Here is a 20,187-nt window from a genome sequence, read left to right on the forward strand (position 1 = left end):
TCTATAACTGACGCTAAAATTGCGATTGATCATACATTAGAAATATCTCGCTAAACGTTAAATACTTGTACAAAAAATGATTTGTTTTAACTACTTTCTGGGGCCCCCCTCTTTATACGATGATTCAGAATTATATAAATTCCACATCAATTTTGATAGTTTTTCAGACACGAGTAAATAAAAACGACACCGTTAAAATAGTTTCTATAGTTTCCATAGTTCTTACACATTTTGTTAAGGGGATAAAGGCATTATCACTATTCCTAAGAAAATATTACAGCGTAAAATCATCCTGGTTTGTAGCCATTTGTTGTTTTTGAATAAAGATGAAAATAATAGGTGGGTCTTAGTAAAATACAGTGATATGCCTGTCAATACATTGACTATTATAGCTCTTTTACAGGTCACGCGACAACAATTTTCATTCGAGTGTATTCATCAATCAAAAGAGTAAGATTAAAAAGTCATGGGAGTATATGCCAGGTAAACAACAGTCGTTTAAAATAGGGAAGACAAATTAAATTTTTGAATGTTTTTAAATTGAGGAACTGAGCGCATTGAAGCACAAGAATTTCTTAAATAAAATCGTCTTCCCATATAGTTAATTTCACCAACATTTGTAATATCGAACAATAAATATTATAATAAATTTTTCAAAAATAAAATAACTAGTAGGTAGTTAAGTAAAAAAAATGTACCTATCTGCTCACAAATATTTGATCGCTTTTAAAAGTTGGGGGAAGCGGGGGGGGGGGGGGGAGGCAGAACGAAAATATAGGGAATTGGAGGTTAATAGTGTACCCCCCCAAAAAGTTTAGTTTTATATTTTTTTTTTTTTTTGGTAAAATGGTATTCCATAAGGGTACAATGTCAAAGATTAAGTGTATGCAAAAACAAGTGTAAAATTCAAATATTTACAATATTTATTTTTGGTTATTTTATCGAAGTGCCATATGGTACAATATCCTTTGAACTCCCATATAAAGTCATTGTTGCTCAGGTGAGCGATGTCGCCCCATAGACCTCTTGTTATAGTACATAATTATCATGATCCTGATAATTCAACATACATATGGGCAAATTTCATGTGCTTACCTTCCATTATTTACTACATTCAACCCTGCTCTTCTGGTTGTCTTGATCTGATGACTGACCGAATTACCGTTCGGTCCGTTTGTTTCCTCAAAAGAAGTTTGGGAATGGTATGTCAGGGTATAAAAATGGTCATCTTCCACTTGAAAGCGTTTCCATCGACATTGTAACGTTTTGGTAATCTTCTTGTATTTTTCGTTTTGTTTTAAAAATACCTGCCGTTTCTATATCGTTATCCTTTGTTTGACAGACGACCGATTATAAATGTATTCGCCGCAAAATCAACGTTCAGTCGCAAAAACGACTTTGTGTTTTCAGATTGTTCAAATATGAATACAGTTTTTCAGATGAATGTAATATTTGAACAACCACCATAAAATATCTTTATTTGTTCTACATTGAATTATCAGTACTCTATTAATTTTACAGCATTAATTCTACGGCGACCCATTTTTGTCAACTAAAACGCTGAGTAAATGTAATACTTAATATATATAAGCCAAAGTTATATTCTAAGTTAAAGTTCACAAATAAATCATGCATAAAAGATGCGAATTAATCTAGTTTATAAGCAATGTAATTGCATTTGAAATGTATTTAAAGCTGCGTTTTTGTTACATTTTATCAAATGAGTAATCGATTTGTTATATTCCTAATATTTATGGTTAAATTGTTTACGTGGTATATTTTTTAGCAATCTCTTTGGATCATTTTGAATCGACTTCATTGACAAAAAAACGAAACAGCAATGGTTGTAACAAAGCTCATGAAGGTGTCTGCATAATTATTGATAAAAACGTGAAGTCGACATTGTGATGATGGTGTAGATTATCTATTAGTTGTTGTGTTTTCTGCTATTGCTGATTGAGATGTTGATGTAAGTTTTATTTTACTTGTTGTTGGCGATAATGGGCATGTTATTTTCCTTGTTGATGTTACTGGGGATGTTGTTTTCCCTGTTTTTACTGTTAATGGGATTGTTGTTTTCCTTGTTGTTGAAGTTAATGAGGATGTTGTTGTCCTTGTTGTTGAAGTTACTGGGGATGTTCTTTTCTTTGTTGATGATATTACTGGGTATCTTGTTTTCCCTGTTGGTGATGCTGTATACGATCTTCGTGTTGTGGTTCCTGATGGAATATTACATAATACAACGACATCTCCGCCTTTACCACCTGGAAATCAGCAATTCAAACGATAAAATTTTCTTGTTAATTAAATGAAAGCATGATTTTTAATCTCATGTGATCATATATATATATATTTTTATAAAAAACCAAAATGATTTCTGTTGACTGATCGATATGAGATTAAAAATCGTGCTGCAATTCAATTGACAAGAGAAATGGTATCTTTTGAATTGATATCAAACAAAGAAATAATATTGAAGTAAGACCAAAAATTATCTGTAATACAGTACCCCGTTTTAGCTTTAGATAATTTTTTAGAAGATGAATAAATTTAACAGAATAGTCGAGGTTGTCGACTTTGAAAACTTACACTGTGTGAAATACCTAAGTCATGAAGTAAATAATAACTCCTAATGACAATGCATGAAATTGGTTTCTTAAATTTGTTTCTCTTTTATTATCTATCAAAATTGAGTCAACAAATACCAAATGAAGGCAATGTCAGAGAAAAATATTAAAACACTTTTGTAATTGATCAGAAAATAATTTAAATTAAACTCAAACGTCATTAACTAGAATTTTAGATATATAATTTACTAGTTATGCTTGAGAATGGTAGACTGAAGTAATAGAACTCAACTTGGAATACATGTACATGAAAACTGGTGTGGGTTTTAGAAATGTTCAAAAAATTCGTAAGAGATGCAAGAACTGTTGTTCGGGTGGACGATTTGCCAATGGACCTCTCGTTTTTGTTTTCCTACATGTTGTATACTGTAGTTTGGTTTTGGTTGTTGTTGATTTTTGTATTTGTTTGTTGTTTTGCATCGGAATGACACCACCCAAGACGATGACAAAAGCCACAGCCAAAATCAAGGTCAATTATGGCTCATTTTGCTTTTTTGTCAGTTAGCGGGGGAATACTTGGCGAATTCAAATGTCTTATATTACCTCTTTTTGCCACAACATTGTTAGGGTGAGTTAAAGACAAGCCAAAACCGTCCATAAAAGCGAAAATGTCAAGATGCGAAAGTAACCCTGTATATACTAGTGGCAAGGCATGGACACTGAAACCTATACACCTTGCAATGATAGTAAAATGTTGCAAGATTGCACAGTAAAACAGCTGCAATTTATCTTACGATCTTTAAAAATCGTGCTTCGCTCTTGTGAGTACACTAAACGTTGTAAAACGTACTTGCTTATGTTTGTGTGTTGCATTGCAATAATTTGAATATGCTTCTGTCGCGTCTGAATAATATGCTTGTCCACTTTTTTAAGAAACTTGATGCGACCACAAAAACGCATTCAAGGAAGGCGAGAGCTCTTTCAACGTATAAGACTGCTCATGCGAACCAAAAAAAAAAAAAATCCGATCGCAAACTGTTGTACGTGCACCAGTTGTGAAAGGGGATTTAATTACATTTTTATATAAAAGGTTCAAATAAAAAAGTTGCACGAGGAAAATTGTAAAGAAGAAATTGAAACTGTAGTAAGTGAAGCTATCAATATTCTTAATTATTGCTCGTCTAAGTGAGCTTAGAAAAGTTTTTCTTCAAAAAAAAAATCTTATAAAGAAGGATTAGAGAATATTTTACAAATGATAAAATGTCATTTACTTTAAAACAAATCAGTTTATAAAGTTATTTAAAATGATGTCACTACAGTAATAGGTCTACAATGACCGTAACAGATTTATGTTTTCATTTTCTTTAGATGTTTTTGTCACCATAGTAACAGTGTGAATAGAAAAAACTCGATTGCATGTACTGTAGAAATATTCATGCTTCAATTTCTTCGAAGTTATTAAAAAAAATATATTTACCGTTTTGTTGAAATCCAAGACATTGATAAAAGGTTCCTGATGAAGATGGTGGGGTGAATTCAGCTTGTACAGCGATAGAATGATATTTTAACAGTGTAAACGTAACTGACGTTCCCCGTGAAAGTGGGCAGCCAAATATACGACTACCGTTTACTACCACCTGCGTAGAACATGGCGATATTATTGTCTTTTGTGCTGTCACAAGTACATCTCCCGTGAATGTTGACGTCACAGTACAATTACATGGGCAGTTGATTTTATGGAAGTCTATGTAGATCAGTGGTCCATATGCCCATGTTTCGCTACAGGTAGTTATTAACTTATTTCCAACTACAACAATAATTGACACACACTTTTAAAGTTAGAAAACATATTAAACAGCTATTACACCTGTTTGATTTCTAAATAAATTGAAAAAATGTTGTACTTGCCATTCAAGGGACACTGTCCTAAATCGAAATAGAGAAAAAACATTAAATTATTGAATTTTAAATTTTATTAAAGTTAAATTAATAGCTGTACATTCACACTGTACACAATATAATATGATAATCAGTTACCATAGATGATACGCATTGGAATTTGTTGGAGCGCTTTTAGATAGAAAGTTGTTACGCACCTTGTCCACACAAATTAGTATAAAAAATTTAATAAACGAATGAGTTTATTTCATAATTTTTATATCATGTACTCTAAAAACCACGAAATAACATTTTCCTGAGTGACTAGGAAATAAACATCTGTGTTATTTTACTCCTTTTTTAATACCTTCAGATCAAAATATGACATATGAACAATATAGTTACTATATGTATAACGTGAGTAAAAATAAACTTCATGATAAAATGAATTTAGATTATTTTAAAACGATGTGTGTATATAATCAGGATTTCCCAGTTAATCTTGACAAAAACAAAAACAAAAAAACCCAACAAATTGCATATACTTTTTTAAAAGTTTAGTCAAGTGAATTTAATTCATTTTATACTGTATAATTATTTTAAATAATACATGTATTTTCAATTACATGTGTATGATGTCGTATCTTAAGTTATCGGCAAATAATGAAATCCCTTCAATTTAATACATGTGTAGCAGGTATACTGCGGCATGAAATAATTCTTTACAATTGATAAAAACGATCCTATAACTTGTAAAAAAGACACGATTTAAAAAAGTTTGTTTAGATTGATCCTTATCGACCTAAATCTTATTTTTAACTACAACAAAAACTATCCGAATTGAGAGAAGTGTGTTACAACTAAAGCGTTTTGTCACAATGTATTCTATGCTAGTATGTTTTTGAAAAACATGTGTGTTTCAGTGTTATATTTAACCGGCTTGAAAACTACCGAGCAGCATTGACTTATCTAATGCTTGAAATACTTTCAGCAATACATTTTGACACATACATTTCATGGCAAAGTCAACGCTTTCTTTTTATTATTAAACTGAAAATCAAGATGCGTTTCCTCAAAATACTAACATTAGGAATGTGCATGTACAGAAACATCTAGATCATTTTTAAAAAGTAAGTTGATGTGTATAAGATTACAGGACGATTACAACACGTTCTTTTAATGTTTAACGTTGTTTTATACTTACAGACTTATTTGTACAATAACTCACCCCTTGTTGTCAAAAGAAAGACACTAACTATCAACAAACTTAAAATATCCTCCATTTTCCATGCAATCAGACTAACTAACCAGGAAGAAATGGATGATATCAAACAACTTAACCAGATTAAAAATAGAAGCTTTTTGTCATCAGATTTTTGATAGGTTTAAAACCTATATATATATATATATATATATATTTAGAGAGAGAGAACACGCATGTATGAGACCACATGCAGCACACTATTGAATTTATGAAACAGTGTGTGTTGATGCATAAGCAAACGTTATTTACATTACTTCACATGTTTCATATTATATGAGGAGTTAACATATGAGTAATATGTTCACATTTATTAATATTTACAGAGTCAGTAAACGGATAGTTATACCTATAAAGTATACTTTTTATTTAAAAATCTAGATATAAAAATATGTTTAAATGCATTGGCAGTATTGGATATGTCAGTGGTGTTTTCTATCTTTCGTATGCATGATAACAGATTCTTTTTTGTTGTTCTTCTTGTTGAAAGATGAAGTGCATTACCAAGTAAAGTATACTGAAAAAAGAAAGTTATAAAAGTTAAAATGTACTCTGAAATACCTATGCCTTCCCAAAAAAACCCCAGAAAATGTAATTAGTTTTTACTCTTGTGGAATTTTTCTTCACAAAGACTCATTCTATAGAATAGGAGAAAAGTTGTCAAAGTGCAAAACTCTACTCATGATCAACAATAAGGGTGACATTTTTTCGAAAAGAACTTGATTGTACTTAATTTCAAAACAGCTAGAGAAGAGAAACGAGTTTTAAAGCTATCTGAGCTTAATAATTGCATAATATTTTAGGAATTGATTAGACCGCTTTACCAAAAAACCATTCGGCATCTAACAATATAATTGCCACTCCATTCAATTCAACACGATTTGCTTACTGATTTATTTCTTAACCAAAAAAATACGTGTTTGTTCTGGGAAAAGATAATGTAAGAGTTTTTACAGTAAATATGATTATCATCTTGATATCAGAAGTACACTCAAATGATGCATAAGTGCTGAATCTCGCTATCAAATGGTTACAACATCCAGTCATATTGAGAGGAAGAAACATTTTTGTGGTGCTCTTATCTTAAGTATTGTATTAAAAGACATGTTACTCTAAATACATAAAACATAATTAGATGCTGAGGCGAGTTTTATTTACCATCTGTACCCATCTCTGACTATCTGCGAACATAAGGTGACACGATTTATGTCAAAACTCATTATTCCAAATTTTAATGTCTACAATGCTTCAGTAAGGCATTTTTAATAGGCAACCAAAACAAAGCTTTTGTTTACATTTTGAATGTTGAAGTAAAAGCTTTGTTTTTTGCTCATAACTTAACGACTGACTCTCATATTTCATTCGATCATTAGAAAAGCATTCCTAAAGCACTGTAAATAACTTAAACAGAAAAATAGAGTTTGACCATAACTGTGACAATGCTTCTGTGAGATAATTGCAGTAAGTTACACCAAACTCGTAAACGGACGTCGAAGCGATTAGAAGGTTGCATGGTTTACGCTGCTTATATTACATTCATGATAGCAGTTACTGTAGTTCATTTTATTTTGTAACTCTTTTCATAACTTCTGGTGTCCATGATATTGGATGTGCTTTTATAGATCTACCTTTATGTTGTTTCCATACCCGTATTCCAATTCAAGAGGCCGAAGGGTTAACAAATTACCCATTAGATCTGTTTATTTTTACATATGATAAATTTTGCCATGTTATTAAGTAACGGAAAAATCAAAAAAAAAAAAATTAGAGTTTTGAATTTAAAAAAATCCTTACTTATATATCTTTATACAGATTTCTTTTTCTAAAGGAAGGTAATTAATAATAGAAGGCCACGACCATCCAGTATTCTTAACATGAAATCTTAAACGACATGCACATGTTTCTGTCATAAGATATAATAAGCATTATTTATAATTTTACTGAAGTTATACGTTTTATTACAAAATCAGTTTAAAATCCAGCACTAGCCATGTGGTGCACGTGATTTTAATTCCATTTTTAAAATTTGATTATACATTCGTATACATTTGATGTAGAAAGTATACCAAATAATTAAAATTATATTTTGTTTATATATCAGTTCGACGTGTACGTCTTACTTCCCGGCTTGTTTAACGCGTTTGTATTTTAATTTCATATGTATTCTTAACGTACTGTTCATCGCATGACCAATCAGTGCACATGTGTAACTGTAAAATAATTGCCATCGATTCATCGTAGTTGTAAATTAAATAATAATAATAATAAATTCACCGTACGGGTGAACGCTGTTAACCGGACCCCGTTAATTGATCGGCATCTAATTATATTTGTGACTTCTGTGTGTTCATGCAGAACCTGCTCTGTGATGAACATAATATTTTCACACCTCTATATTTTGAATAAGAATATGACCCTGCTTAGAATCGCGGTGAAAATTGGACAAGTCAAGACTAACTTGTCAGTAAACTATATATGGCTCTATAATATTTTGTTTGGCAAAATCATCAGTACATGTAAATAAAATATAGTTAAAGACAAAATCTGATACATATGTCTCATTAAAACTTGTTTAACAGTTTTATTTCATTAGACATTTGTAAACAAAAGGTCGGCCATTTTTTGTTTGGTTAATCACGTGTTACAAATACAATTGTAACAAACACACGCCAATACTTTGTCGTATTTAACCAGGAAATACTGACTCCGACAGTTCTTATTTAAAATAAATATACATATAAAATGTATACTATTCGGTAAAAAATGATAATTTTGATTAAACTTTATTCATTTTAAACTATCCCAAGATGCACTTTTCCAAGATTTAGCGGGTTCTGATTGGTCAGTATTGGCGCACTTTATGATTCCGAGCGAAGGTTAAAATGGACAAGAAGGTGCTGTTGTAAAATGGAGAATTGAGAAGCATTAATAGCCTCTACAACAAGGAGATAATGCAGGAACGAAGAACTCATGTCAAGGTAACTTAATTCACAATATAGATACCCCCAATAACATTTCAAGGCTCTAATTTATCTCTCATTTGTAAACGAGATCTCGCGCCATCAAAACAAGATGGCGTCATTTTTTCAAACTTGGTTCGGCGTTTTAACTTTTATTACCGTATCTCTTTTAAATATACGATTTGACCAAGTTAACCATTAACCAACTTTATATGCATGATAATCAAGATTATCCAGGATATACAGATATATAATTATATAAACGTCCCTAATATATGAATGCTTGGTTGGTAAACAAGACGAACAATGAATCTTTCGCACATTATGCAATTTACAAACTCTAAATGTAACGAAAATTTTTTATTAATTAAATCCGGAAAATGAAATCTTTCACGTTTTTCTTCTTCAGCATCGACAGCATACAAAGTCAATGTTTCCGGTGATTAGTTGCATCCTCTGTTCGGTGATTCGGGTGACTGTTTTGACCAGCTGGACGATGTGAACGCAAGGTATTGCTTTGAAATTGATTTTTTTCACCATTAACTTATAAAAGTGTTGGATGTTTATAATTTACAGTAGTAATTTTTGGGAAATCCAGGTCTAAGTTCTTGAAAAGGAGGTTGATGGGGTGGGATGGGGGGGGGGGGGGTGAAACACACTTATTGTTGATAAGTTTTTCCATTGTTCAACAAACAATAATTGAATCAAAATGAAAATAATCCGACTTAACTCGATATGAGTTAAGTCATGTTATGGAAATGAATAGATTAACCATTTCACTAATATCTACATCGAAAGAAAGATAACTCCTCAATATGAGGTTCTCGTAACTTTTCGCACGGCCCCTTTTGGGGTCCTTATATTACGCATGCGCAGTAGTGTATCGACCTTTCTCAGCTTCAACCTGGAAAAAATTCAATGCATTGTTCATCACGACTGACTTAATCGCTCGATTAATCATCGTTGGATAGTAATCGGGTAATCTTGTGTAATTCAATCAATAGTCCAAGTTGCGGTACGTATTCACTTCCATTTTTTTTAAAGGGTTTTAAAACTTTGCAATACAAGATAATTGTCTTATTTCGTCTGCTTCTCTCTTTAAGGCGGCCATGATTGTTACATTAGATAGTCATTACGATGTAGGTTTATTTCAAGTCAAATTGCGGGCCATCAATGGATATAACTTGGTTAATAAAAAGTTTAGTCATCAGCATTAAAATATAATATTCCGTTGTAAAATTTTAATTTACAATAAATTTAAAATATTCAAATTCAAGTAGGCCTTAACGGGCCTACATAGCTAGTGCTGACCTAGGACTACGGTTGCATATATAGTATATACTAGTATCATATAGCATAAATACGTAACGTTAACATATACAATAAATTTATTGTTTACTTACGGTATAACTTTATAGCCATATAATAACGTTTATGATACATTAATTTTCATTGATATTTCTTTATAACTTTGTATCTAAGTTACTCAGCTTTGCTAACTTCCTAGAAAATGTCGAGGTCTAAAAGAAAGAGCAAGTCACCCTACGCCAGGCCAAATGCACATCCGGCTCTCAGGGCCCTTTATCCGGCAACCACAGCCACCCAAACCCAAGCAGGCCCGAGCAGGCCCACGCAGGCAGCGGTCGAGTTTGTGTCCACTCAACCTCAAAATCAAGAGCATTAGCTACCAGTCGATGATCCCACAACCAGTGAGCAGACTGCAGTACCACTACCTTCCATAGCGCCATCAATCCCTCTGTCAACTTCAGGTGAAAACCCTTTAATAAGCATTTCTGATGAGCTTGGGGTTCATGTCCCTCAAACCATCAAAGACAAAATATGGTCAAAACAATACATTGATCTGTCAAAAATCATCAATTCAGAAACAGTTGATACATCCGCTCAGGATTCGCACAAATTTTCCATAGTTGAGGGTCAGTTATAGTTATTGAACCAAAAACTAAAACAAACAAAATTACATCAATTAACACCTGGCTTCATGCGTTTTTGATTTTCTCAAGCATATACCTGGCTAGACACCCATCAGACATACAGGGTATCTTGAAATATATCAACACAATACGTTTAGGATATAGCCGTAATATAAATGGCAATTGGATTGAATACGACAGACAGTTTCGTCTCAAAATGTCAAAAAACAAATCAATTTCATTTGGCTCTATCGATGCGGAGTTATGGTTATTGTATATGCAGGCTCAAGTTCAACAAGCTCCACAACAGTCAAAATCGTCACTCAAATGTTTTGATTATAACTTTAAAGGTTCCTGTCCCAAACCTCAGTGTTCATTCCAGCATATATGCATGCATTGCAACAAGTCACACCCACGCATGCATTGTTGGTCCTATCAGTCGACCCAGACCCAAGTCATCAGATCCCCCCTTCCAAATCCAGCACACCGAAATTTCGCCCCGCAAAATAACACCAATTTTCGTCCGTTACGCCCAAGGCAATATCAGCTACCAAGACCAAGATTTCATGCACCTAGGTTCAACCCCAATTAAGATCTCCGTTTTAGAGCAATACCTCGCTACATATCCTGATATTCAGAATGCTCAATTCTTATTTAATGGTTTCAAATCCGGCTTTTACTTGAATTACATAGGCCCAAGAGCCTACTTACAATCCAAAAATATGAAGTCCGCGAGTGAACATGCTGATCAACTTTTGGCTATCATTGAGAAAGAAATTACGTTAGGAAGGATGTCAGGCCCCTTTTCCCAACCCCCTTTTCCCAACATTAGGTGTAACCCTGTTGGGGTCCTGCCCAAGAAAGATGGAGGCTACAGGTTAATTTCAAATTTGTCAGCGCCAACGAGCATATTGATCCAATTCTGTGCTCAGTGTCTTACGCTTCTTTTGATCAAGCCATTTCTATGATCCAAGAGAATGGTAAAGGGGCATTGCTTTGTAAAATGGATTTGTCTAGCGCATTCAGACTTTTACCTATTCACCCTTCAGATTTTCCACTGTTAGGAATATGTTTTCAAGAAAAATACTATTTTGATAGATGCATGCCCTTTGGTTGTTCCATAGCTAGTTCATCTTTTGAAAAATTCTCATCATTTTTGCATTGGCTCGTAGCACAAAAGTGTTAAAATTATAATATCATCCATTATCTTGATGATTTTTTGTTTGTTGGCGAGCAAAATACATTACAATGTTTAAAGCTTGCTGAAATGTTCATGATAACTTGCAGTGAGTTGGGCGTCCCAATAAACGACAAGAAAACTGAGGGCCCATGTACTCGTCTATCTTTCTTAGGACTAGGTATTGATACCATAGATAAGGTCATTTTTATTCCTGACAATAAGGTTGCAGAACTTAGGTCCAAGCTTTCATCAATTACTTCTTCTAAAAAAGTCACCCTGAAAGAAATGGAATCACTTTGTGCTTCGCTTAACTTTTTCGCCAAAGCCATCCCTGGTAGCAGGGCTTTTAACCGCAGGTTTTATAACACAATAATTGGTATTAGGAAACATTACCACCTGATCAAGGTTACACAAGCAGTTAAAGAGGATGCTAGGATCTGGCTCACATTTCTTGACCAATACAATGGGCGTTCACCATTCCCAGAACTATACTGGTCTGATAATGAAACCCTAAACCTCTTTACCGATAGTTGTGGTTCCTACGGTGGAGGTGCGATTTTCCAGAATCACTGGGTTGTCATATCTTGGCCAGAGTCTTGGGGTCCAGATATAAGAAGAGATATTACATTTTTGGAATTAGTGCCTATTCTTGTGGCCATGTGGATTTGGGCAGATCAATTTACAGCTAAGAAATTGCTAATAAACACTGACAACATAGCTCTGGTCGATATATTGAATGCCAAGTCTAGTAAGTCTCAACGTGTCGTGTCTCTTGTAAGACCATTGGTATTATTATGTATGAAAAATAACATTCAGATTAAAACTAGGCATATTCCAGGTTACCAAAATTCCATTGCAGATTCAATTTCTCGATTTCAGTGCGAAAGATTCAGATCCCTGGCTCCGCAGGCAGACAAGACTCCAGCCCGTTTACCTCCGGAATTGTTGTCCCTCTTAGATCCCATGTAGAATGTTTACTTGAAGCAGCAATATCCAAAAATACTGCGTCAACGTATCAAAAAGGCATAAATTCCTTTGAAACTTTTCGTACCAAACACAATTTTATCTTTTGTTGGCCTCCACCACTGGACCACATAATCAACTACATCGCATACCTGCATGCAAATAAAGTGTCCTATTCAACAACGAGATGTTATTTGAGCGGTATTAGTTACAAGCTTCAGTTAGAGGGTCAAATTGACAACACTAAAACTTTTATAGTTAAAAAAATGTTAGAAGGTTTCCGTCGGTTAAATCCAGCGAAGGATGTACGGTCCCCAATTTCCCTATCTTGTCTCAATAAATTAGTTTCTATACTACCTACGGTGTGCACAAGCTTGTATGAAGCTGTTATGTTTTCAGCAGCCTTTCATTTAGCATTTTTTGCATTATTGCGCATTAGCGAATTTACTTTCACTAGTAATGACGCACCAGCCTTATTATTTCACGACGTGACCATTAATGAAACAAACATTGGTCTGTATATGAAAGGTTCAAAAACAGACCAATACAATAGGGGTACTAAGCTACAGATTGAAATAAATTCGCAAACCCAGTCTTTATTCAAGCAGTCAGTGATGTACTTAAATGGTATATTTGCCGCTTGGAATGCGCCGAAGGAGTTGATGCATTACTCATAGCTTTTCTTTACGTCGCTTATTCTGATGACCGATCATTTACGTGTGTAAATTTAAAAATTATCGTTACCAAATTTGAACAGCAGTGTTACTGTGAAAGTTTATAGGCCTATATGTTCGTTATAATATTCCTGGAAAAGGAACAGCCAGCCTCGCTGTAAATGTTGATTGATCTCAAGCAGACGAAATCGTGAGAAGACGCTTAATTTTCTATTTCGTGAATCAAGCAATGTGTTTTGTTTATTTTTGAAGGTTAAACTTTTAAGTTTTTATATTCACAAGGTTGCATTTTGTTTGCTGACAATAAAACACACACAACTTTACATTTTGTTGACACTGTTTATCTTGGAAATTTCCGTTCTATAAATAGTGTTAGATCAGAACAGTTGAGAAAAATAGATCCGGGAAACATTTTATTGATGCAGGTATCAAAGAAATTTTTCAACCAATCAGAAGCGTCGATATCTCATCAAACGAATAAATATTAAATGATACAAGATTCATATGGTCCCAGATACTCCCACGAAATTACTACAGACATATGTTATCAAATATTGCCGGTGAGACCGCTCGAAAAAGAATTAACAAATCATTAGCCCCATTTATTGTCAAGCGTAAGGGCGCCTGCTTAAAGTATCCTGATCTACAACAATGTTCACCAACATATTACCGTGATGGTGTACATTTGTCTGATACTGCTCAGAATACATTTTTGAAAACCATACGTGCTGGCCTCCAAAACATACTACATAATACTGTTAAAGTTTATGCTAAATCCCACGCCGATTAATTCCGCAGTCTTCTTGTCATGGCATTGTGCAAAATTTTGACCGCTTGTGGCGGATGTCTTCATGGATCATATCATAGTTTTTATATACATGAAGACATATGGCCGAATTTTGCTTAAGCCTGCCCCGGATTCTGTTTACTTCAAGGTCCGTGGCCAATAATCGGGCTTACTTTAATTGACACTTTGTTTCATTCAGACATTGATTGACAGTGAGTCATTGAATACACTGAGTAATTGAATAATTCTATTGATACATTGCAGTGGGTTGATTGTCATCATTGAATACATTGAGTAATCAATTAAATTGATACATTGATTGTCATATTGAGACATTCACTAAAGCAAAACATTGATTATACTTTATTGATTTGCATATTGATTGATTGATTGAAATATTGTCTAAATTACTGATTGATTGATTTTATTGATTGATTCATCTTGATTGATTGAGTGTTTGGTTCATTGAAGATCTAACATCATAACTACCCAAAAGTCGATGTTTATCATTTAACTTACTCTATTGCTATATTTGCAATATTTTGCATACAATTGAATAGTTTATGATGTACTGATATATTAAAATAAAGCCATGACGGAGACTGCCAATACGGTGTTGTTAATCTATTCTATTGAAATAACATAGCTTCAAACATAAAGTGAAACATTTTAGACCAGATACTACTGTAGTCATTATATGACATAGTTTAAACAGCAACTGGCAACTGCATAGTAGCTTCTGTATTCAGAATTTTATTCTGAATGCTTTTATTACATGTTAGGCTGAATGACTTATGTTTATTGTTAAAAAATCTAAATGAAACTTTATTATTCATGTTTAAGATAAATAGAACAGACATAAAGTACAGCCCAGTGAAAGGAACAAGTTGATCGCAAGAAGAAGAATGTTAATGCTACCACTGTCCAGAACTACTAAGTCTGCTGTAGCCATGATGTGATCATATGAGTGCTTCACCGGTCTGGACAATGCTCGAAAGTCACCCAAAAAGGCCTATTTCCATTAACTACGACTCGGGTTACATCAACAACAGCCAAGGACACTCCTTATTGATTCGAATGGACACATATCTACGACCCGACTAAACCTCTGCAGAACAAGACTTTTTAACTGTAAAGTATTCTCATTTCAAAAAAAAACTATAAACTATAAAAGTACCTATTTTATATGATCAAATACCAGTATATTGCAATGTCTGTCTGTAAGCTAGAATCGTAGAAAATCACATGGTTTTGAGTGGTATTTCCCGGCCAACCCTGGTTGATTGATTAGACCTTGCAGATATTAACTTTCATTTTCTTAAATAATTTGTTATATTTGCAAATATTGCATAAAATATTAGACTCCATGTAACATATATCCTCACACCTCCAAGTTGATAAGTGTTAACTACTTTTTTTTCCATTTTCTTTGTTTAAACATTTTTTGATAACTGTGCAGCAACATATGAAAAATTAAGAAACCAATCTTAAATGTAAAAACACTGCACTAGGAGAGGAATGCATGGGTCATAGAAATGATAAAAAACACCAAACAATATTCAATTATGTCGTATTTGAAAATATATAACGACAACATATACCCCATGTATTACAATTTTTATATAACAAAATTACTTGGATGGAAAGTTGTTTCCATGTGAGTTTTATTTTAATCTGTGTTATGTAACTAATATATAATTGGAATTAGCTTTTATATCATAAATAAAATGCTGGTATTGATGAAAATTGTAAGGTGAATGATCTGTGTGATACTTTGTATTTTATACATTCATGCTACAAAAAGCAAGTACAGGTTCATGTAGTAATACTTGTCATATATAAACAATGTATATTTTACTTCATGTCTTGGATTTAAAAATATTAATGTAGGTAAAGTAGTGAAATGTAGGAAGTTAAACCGTGTGTAAAGAAGAATATTCATCAGGAATGAAGTGTGTTGCAATCAGCATAAATAATTAAATGTTTACATCATATTTTTGCACATGATTTGACAGACTGCTCCATTGTTAACTTTTTTTTGGCCAACAAGCTTTTCATATCTCCCTCTGGGTCATCTATTAAATACTGACAGGCTTATGATATTAAAATCTGATCAGTTGGTACATCATGGGTGGAAATGAAAAGTTCACTTTGGACTTAATGGATTATCAAAAAAATGATATCAAATCCTGTTCTATTGTAAAACATTAGATTATATTACTAACAAAGAAAAGTTTTATCCCAACTTGTAAGTGGGTCACTTTGACCTCATTTTGGAATTTATTGACATATTCAAATCAAATCTGGGTCATACCTCTATAGTCAACTACATGTACTATCTTGTAGTGGTTTTTGTTTTTTTAAAGATGGATACATTAGACTTTTCAAAAATATTTTATGGTGTACATATTCATTGTAGTTCAAAACAAATTGAGACAAGTGTATCATGTTCATGTAACAGTGACGTTTTCTTTGTTTATTCATGTACGTGCAGTTATTTTGTAAATTGCATTCATATTTTTAAAAAAGTAAGATCTTTGTTGCATTTTTAAAGATAGATTTGATAGGCATTTAATCGAGATGAAAAAAAATACAAATGTAAAGATTTCTATGGGAGTTTTTTTTCTTGTGCAATTTTATCATTTTTTAAATAAAAGTCCCTAATAAGGGAATTGCCATATGGATGTTTCTCCATTATTGTATCTTGGCTGTATTTTATTTATTATTAGAAACAATTTCAGATTTTTGAACAAAATAAATTTGGAACTGTTTGAAATTGTTTTGTTTTTACATAAAGTAGAAACCTTGCTCAGCTTTTGTGAAAGCAAAAATATAAATAGTTTCAGTAAGTTTCAGTTGCGAAAACCCTTTGTAAACAATATGTTTCCCAATTGTATACATCTTCGCTAGCCAAGGGTGACGATCCACGGTGTTTCTCTATTCAGAATAGTGAATAGAGAAACACCGTGGATCGTCACCCTTGGCTAGCGAAGATGAATTGTATATGGAGGTTGAAACTATGCAGAAACTTCAAGTTTCAGTAAGTTTCCATCGCGGAAACCATTTGTAAACAACATGTATCCCAAACGTATATGGAGATTGAAACCATGCAGAAACTTCAAGTTTCAGTAAGTTTCCGTTGCGGAAACCATTTGGATTCATGGACAGCCTAAGTTTCAGCACTGCGGAAACTTAATGAAACGAAGTTTCCGTGCTGAAACCTGTCGGAAACTTAAAGTACCCTTAAGTTTCCGCAGAGTTTCAAAGGTTTTCCGCAGCGCTGAAACTAGATATTTCATCCAGTGCCGTTTATCAGTAATTACCCGAGTGTGCAAATTCATATGCAAGTTGATTAACAATGATTGGTGCATTATGAAAAAAGGCGTTTGTTATGAATTGACGGTAGACTAGTGATACGCCTAAGTTGTAAACAAATTACGTTGCTGTTATTTATTTTTTAAATACGAACTCGAACCTCTTTAATTTAAAACATAGATACAAAATAAAACCAGATAAAAAATTACAAAATTGTCCTATTGCTCTTTTTTTCTAGCGGCTTGGTCCGACTTTTTAGCTAATACAGCGTCAAAAAAATTTCTATGCAAACCAAATACCTTGAAAAGTAGACATTGGCGTATATACGCCTGCAGAATCGACCTCCTATCAATGATAGACATATTTGAAGTAAACAGAAAAAAATTTCATTATGGGAGCATGAAATAACAAACCAAGTGCATCATGTGCATAAAAAATGGAGTGTGTGGTTCCTGTTCCGATTGACTGGGTTTATTCAACCTGTATATTATGCATCGATTGTAAACACAACAAACTTCAGACAGATTAAGGACAAACAATTTATTCTTGATTTACTTAAACATTTTTGAATCTTATTTCCGTTATAATTCATAGTGAATAAGAAAGTCGTAAAACAATCGTACATGCCTTGACTTCAAGAAAATCTAATAAGAGACGGAATATAAAGGTACACCTTTTTTGTAAAGTGTGTTTGTAAATAATTTTGTTTATCATTTTTCCATTGAAACATGGCTTAAATACTCGGGAAAACTACTTTAAAAGCATTTTTTTAGAATATACCAAAAAACGCTATCGTTTAAAGCAAACAAAATGGCATCAAGCAGCTTTTAATAATTCAACGGATATATATTTAAAAAAGAAAATCATCTATTGGACAAATTTGTACCTAAGTGAGCACCTGAGCTTAAAAACACAGCTTGTAGTTTAGTGTTTTTAAAAACCATTTTAAGATAAAATTAATACAGTGACTTTTTTATGTTGAATTTTATCTAAATGTCTACATTACATTTAACTCAACATAAATTCAATATGAGATCTCAATGCCAATCTTCCCAGTAATGTAGATAACCGCTTTCCATAACTTTCATAGCATTCGCCACACCGTCGATCAGTTATAGTTTCCCTTGTTCAAGTACACACAAGTCAATGCTTTATAAAACAATATCACACAAACTATATATACAACAACAGTTAAATGTGTTGTCAAGTGACAGGTTGGACGAATTTTTCTTTTAGAAATTGACGCACAGATGATACATATGTATATTACATTTACAGATAAATATACTTGTTGCATTTAGGATAGGGAAAGATCTCAAAAAGGACATTTAAACATTTTGACATAATGAGTTCAAATTATATTAACAATTGCATAATTTCAATTCTTGTTTATTTGACAGAACTTAACCAGAAAAACGCGCCAATTCATGGGACAAGGAAAGCAGAGAGCAGCAACAATCAGTGAAGGTAATCCTCCTGTATGCTATACAGTACTATCTAGGAAGAAGAAAATGAAAATTCCGAAGCAGACGCACAAATGTAAAAAAAAAGTGTCATGGTTTTTTTTTTATTTGAGACTGCTTTTCATATAGTCAATTATATGAATTAAAATTAATACAATAACACAAAATATTAGCATATTATATAAAATGATTTTCAATATATACCATGCTAACGGTTTGCATTCAAGTAAACCAAATAATTTCTGTGCATTATAATATCTGACGCAAAAGAAGCTTATTTTAATCATGTTAGAAGTAAACGACAGATAATAGTAAATACTGCCGTTAAGCAAAAAAAAAAAAAACATGCTCGTAATCGGCTGATTTAAATTTATAATTTAACTGTTCGTTTGTGTTAAAAAATTTACACAGAAAAAACAATAAATCGAAATTTTTATTTACATCTATAACTAGCAAGATAAGTAAATAAATAATAAAGAAAAGAATAAAGAAAGCCGGGGTTTTTGAATCAGATATTATAACAGTTTTGTTATTAGCTTCTGTGATTGTTATTTTCTAGTTTTCTATTTTTGTATTTTTACATAACTTGTATATAACCATATCTGCCATAAAAAGATTGATAATTCCTTCTAACTTGAATGAAAATTATTGCAGTATACTTGTTTGTTAAAGTGAACACGGATAACTCTATAGTACCGTCATGACATCTTTTTTTGTTGTTCTCTGTGTCTGAATTAATGAAATGCATAAGATTCCGAGAGAAAAAAAAATACATCGCTAAACTGTTCATAAGGAGAAATAAAAGTCACCAAGGTTCTCTAACTTATTTCCTTTTATAAAAACTTCCTTGAAAAGATATTTTTGTGCTAACTGATGAACTATAAAGATATGGAAACCACTTCTTTGTATATTAGAGAGCAGGAAATTTTCTAAAATAGACTAGTGTGAGATTATTTCTCGAAAAAAAGTCTAATCGATGATAGAGTTTCCGGAATAAAAGCTGGCCTTTGGAGTACTCTAATTAATGTTAGCTACAGCATTCCTTTTCTGATATTATTAGTTAGCCTCTTAATCGCGGAAAGATTCAATCGGAGGGAGAAAAGTCAAGCACTGTTTTGTTATAAGTGCAATAGCTTATATTAGGAACAAGTTACAACGCATTTATCAATTACGTGCAACATCTTAATTGGTTATTTTGTGTATCCTCC

At 32.7% G+C, this 20,187-nt stretch overlaps 1 protein-coding gene across 1 annotated transcript; it reads right to left on the bottom strand.

The window, feature by feature from the left end:
- Positions 1 to 1,920: 1,920 nt before the first annotated feature.
- On the bottom strand, positions 1,921 to 5,759 carry LOC128185340 (uncharacterized). Its single transcript, XM_052854960.1, has 4 exons — positions 5,674 to 5,759; positions 4,476 to 4,493; positions 4,045 to 4,374; positions 1,921 to 2,219 (listed from the first exon to the last, which is right to left on the bottom strand). Exons 1-4 carry the CDS (start codon positions 5,726 to 5,728, stop codon positions 1,921 to 1,923), a joined length of 702 nt encoding a protein of 233 aa, XP_052710920.1. The 5' UTR covers positions 5,729 to 5,759.
- Positions 5,760 to 20,187: the final 14,428 nt, after the last annotated feature.

The sequence above is a fragment of the Crassostrea angulata genome, chromosome 5 (genome assembly GCF_025612915.1).
Source record: "Crassostrea angulata isolate pt1a10 chromosome 5, ASM2561291v2, whole genome shotgun sequence".
Lineage (NCBI taxonomy): Eukaryota > Metazoa > Mollusca > Bivalvia > Ostreida > Ostreidae > Magallana > Magallana angulata.

Excerpts from the sequence above, each read along its gene's own strand:
- LOC128185340 (XM_052854960.1), bottom strand. The coding sequence starts at position 5,728 with ATGGAGGATATTTTAAGTTTGTTGATAGTTAGTGTCTTTCTTTTGACA. Across the intron at positions 2,220-4,044 it reads TCTTGGATTTCAACAAAACG|GAACCACAACACGAAGATCG; the intron begins GTAAATATATTT and ends ATATTCCATCAG.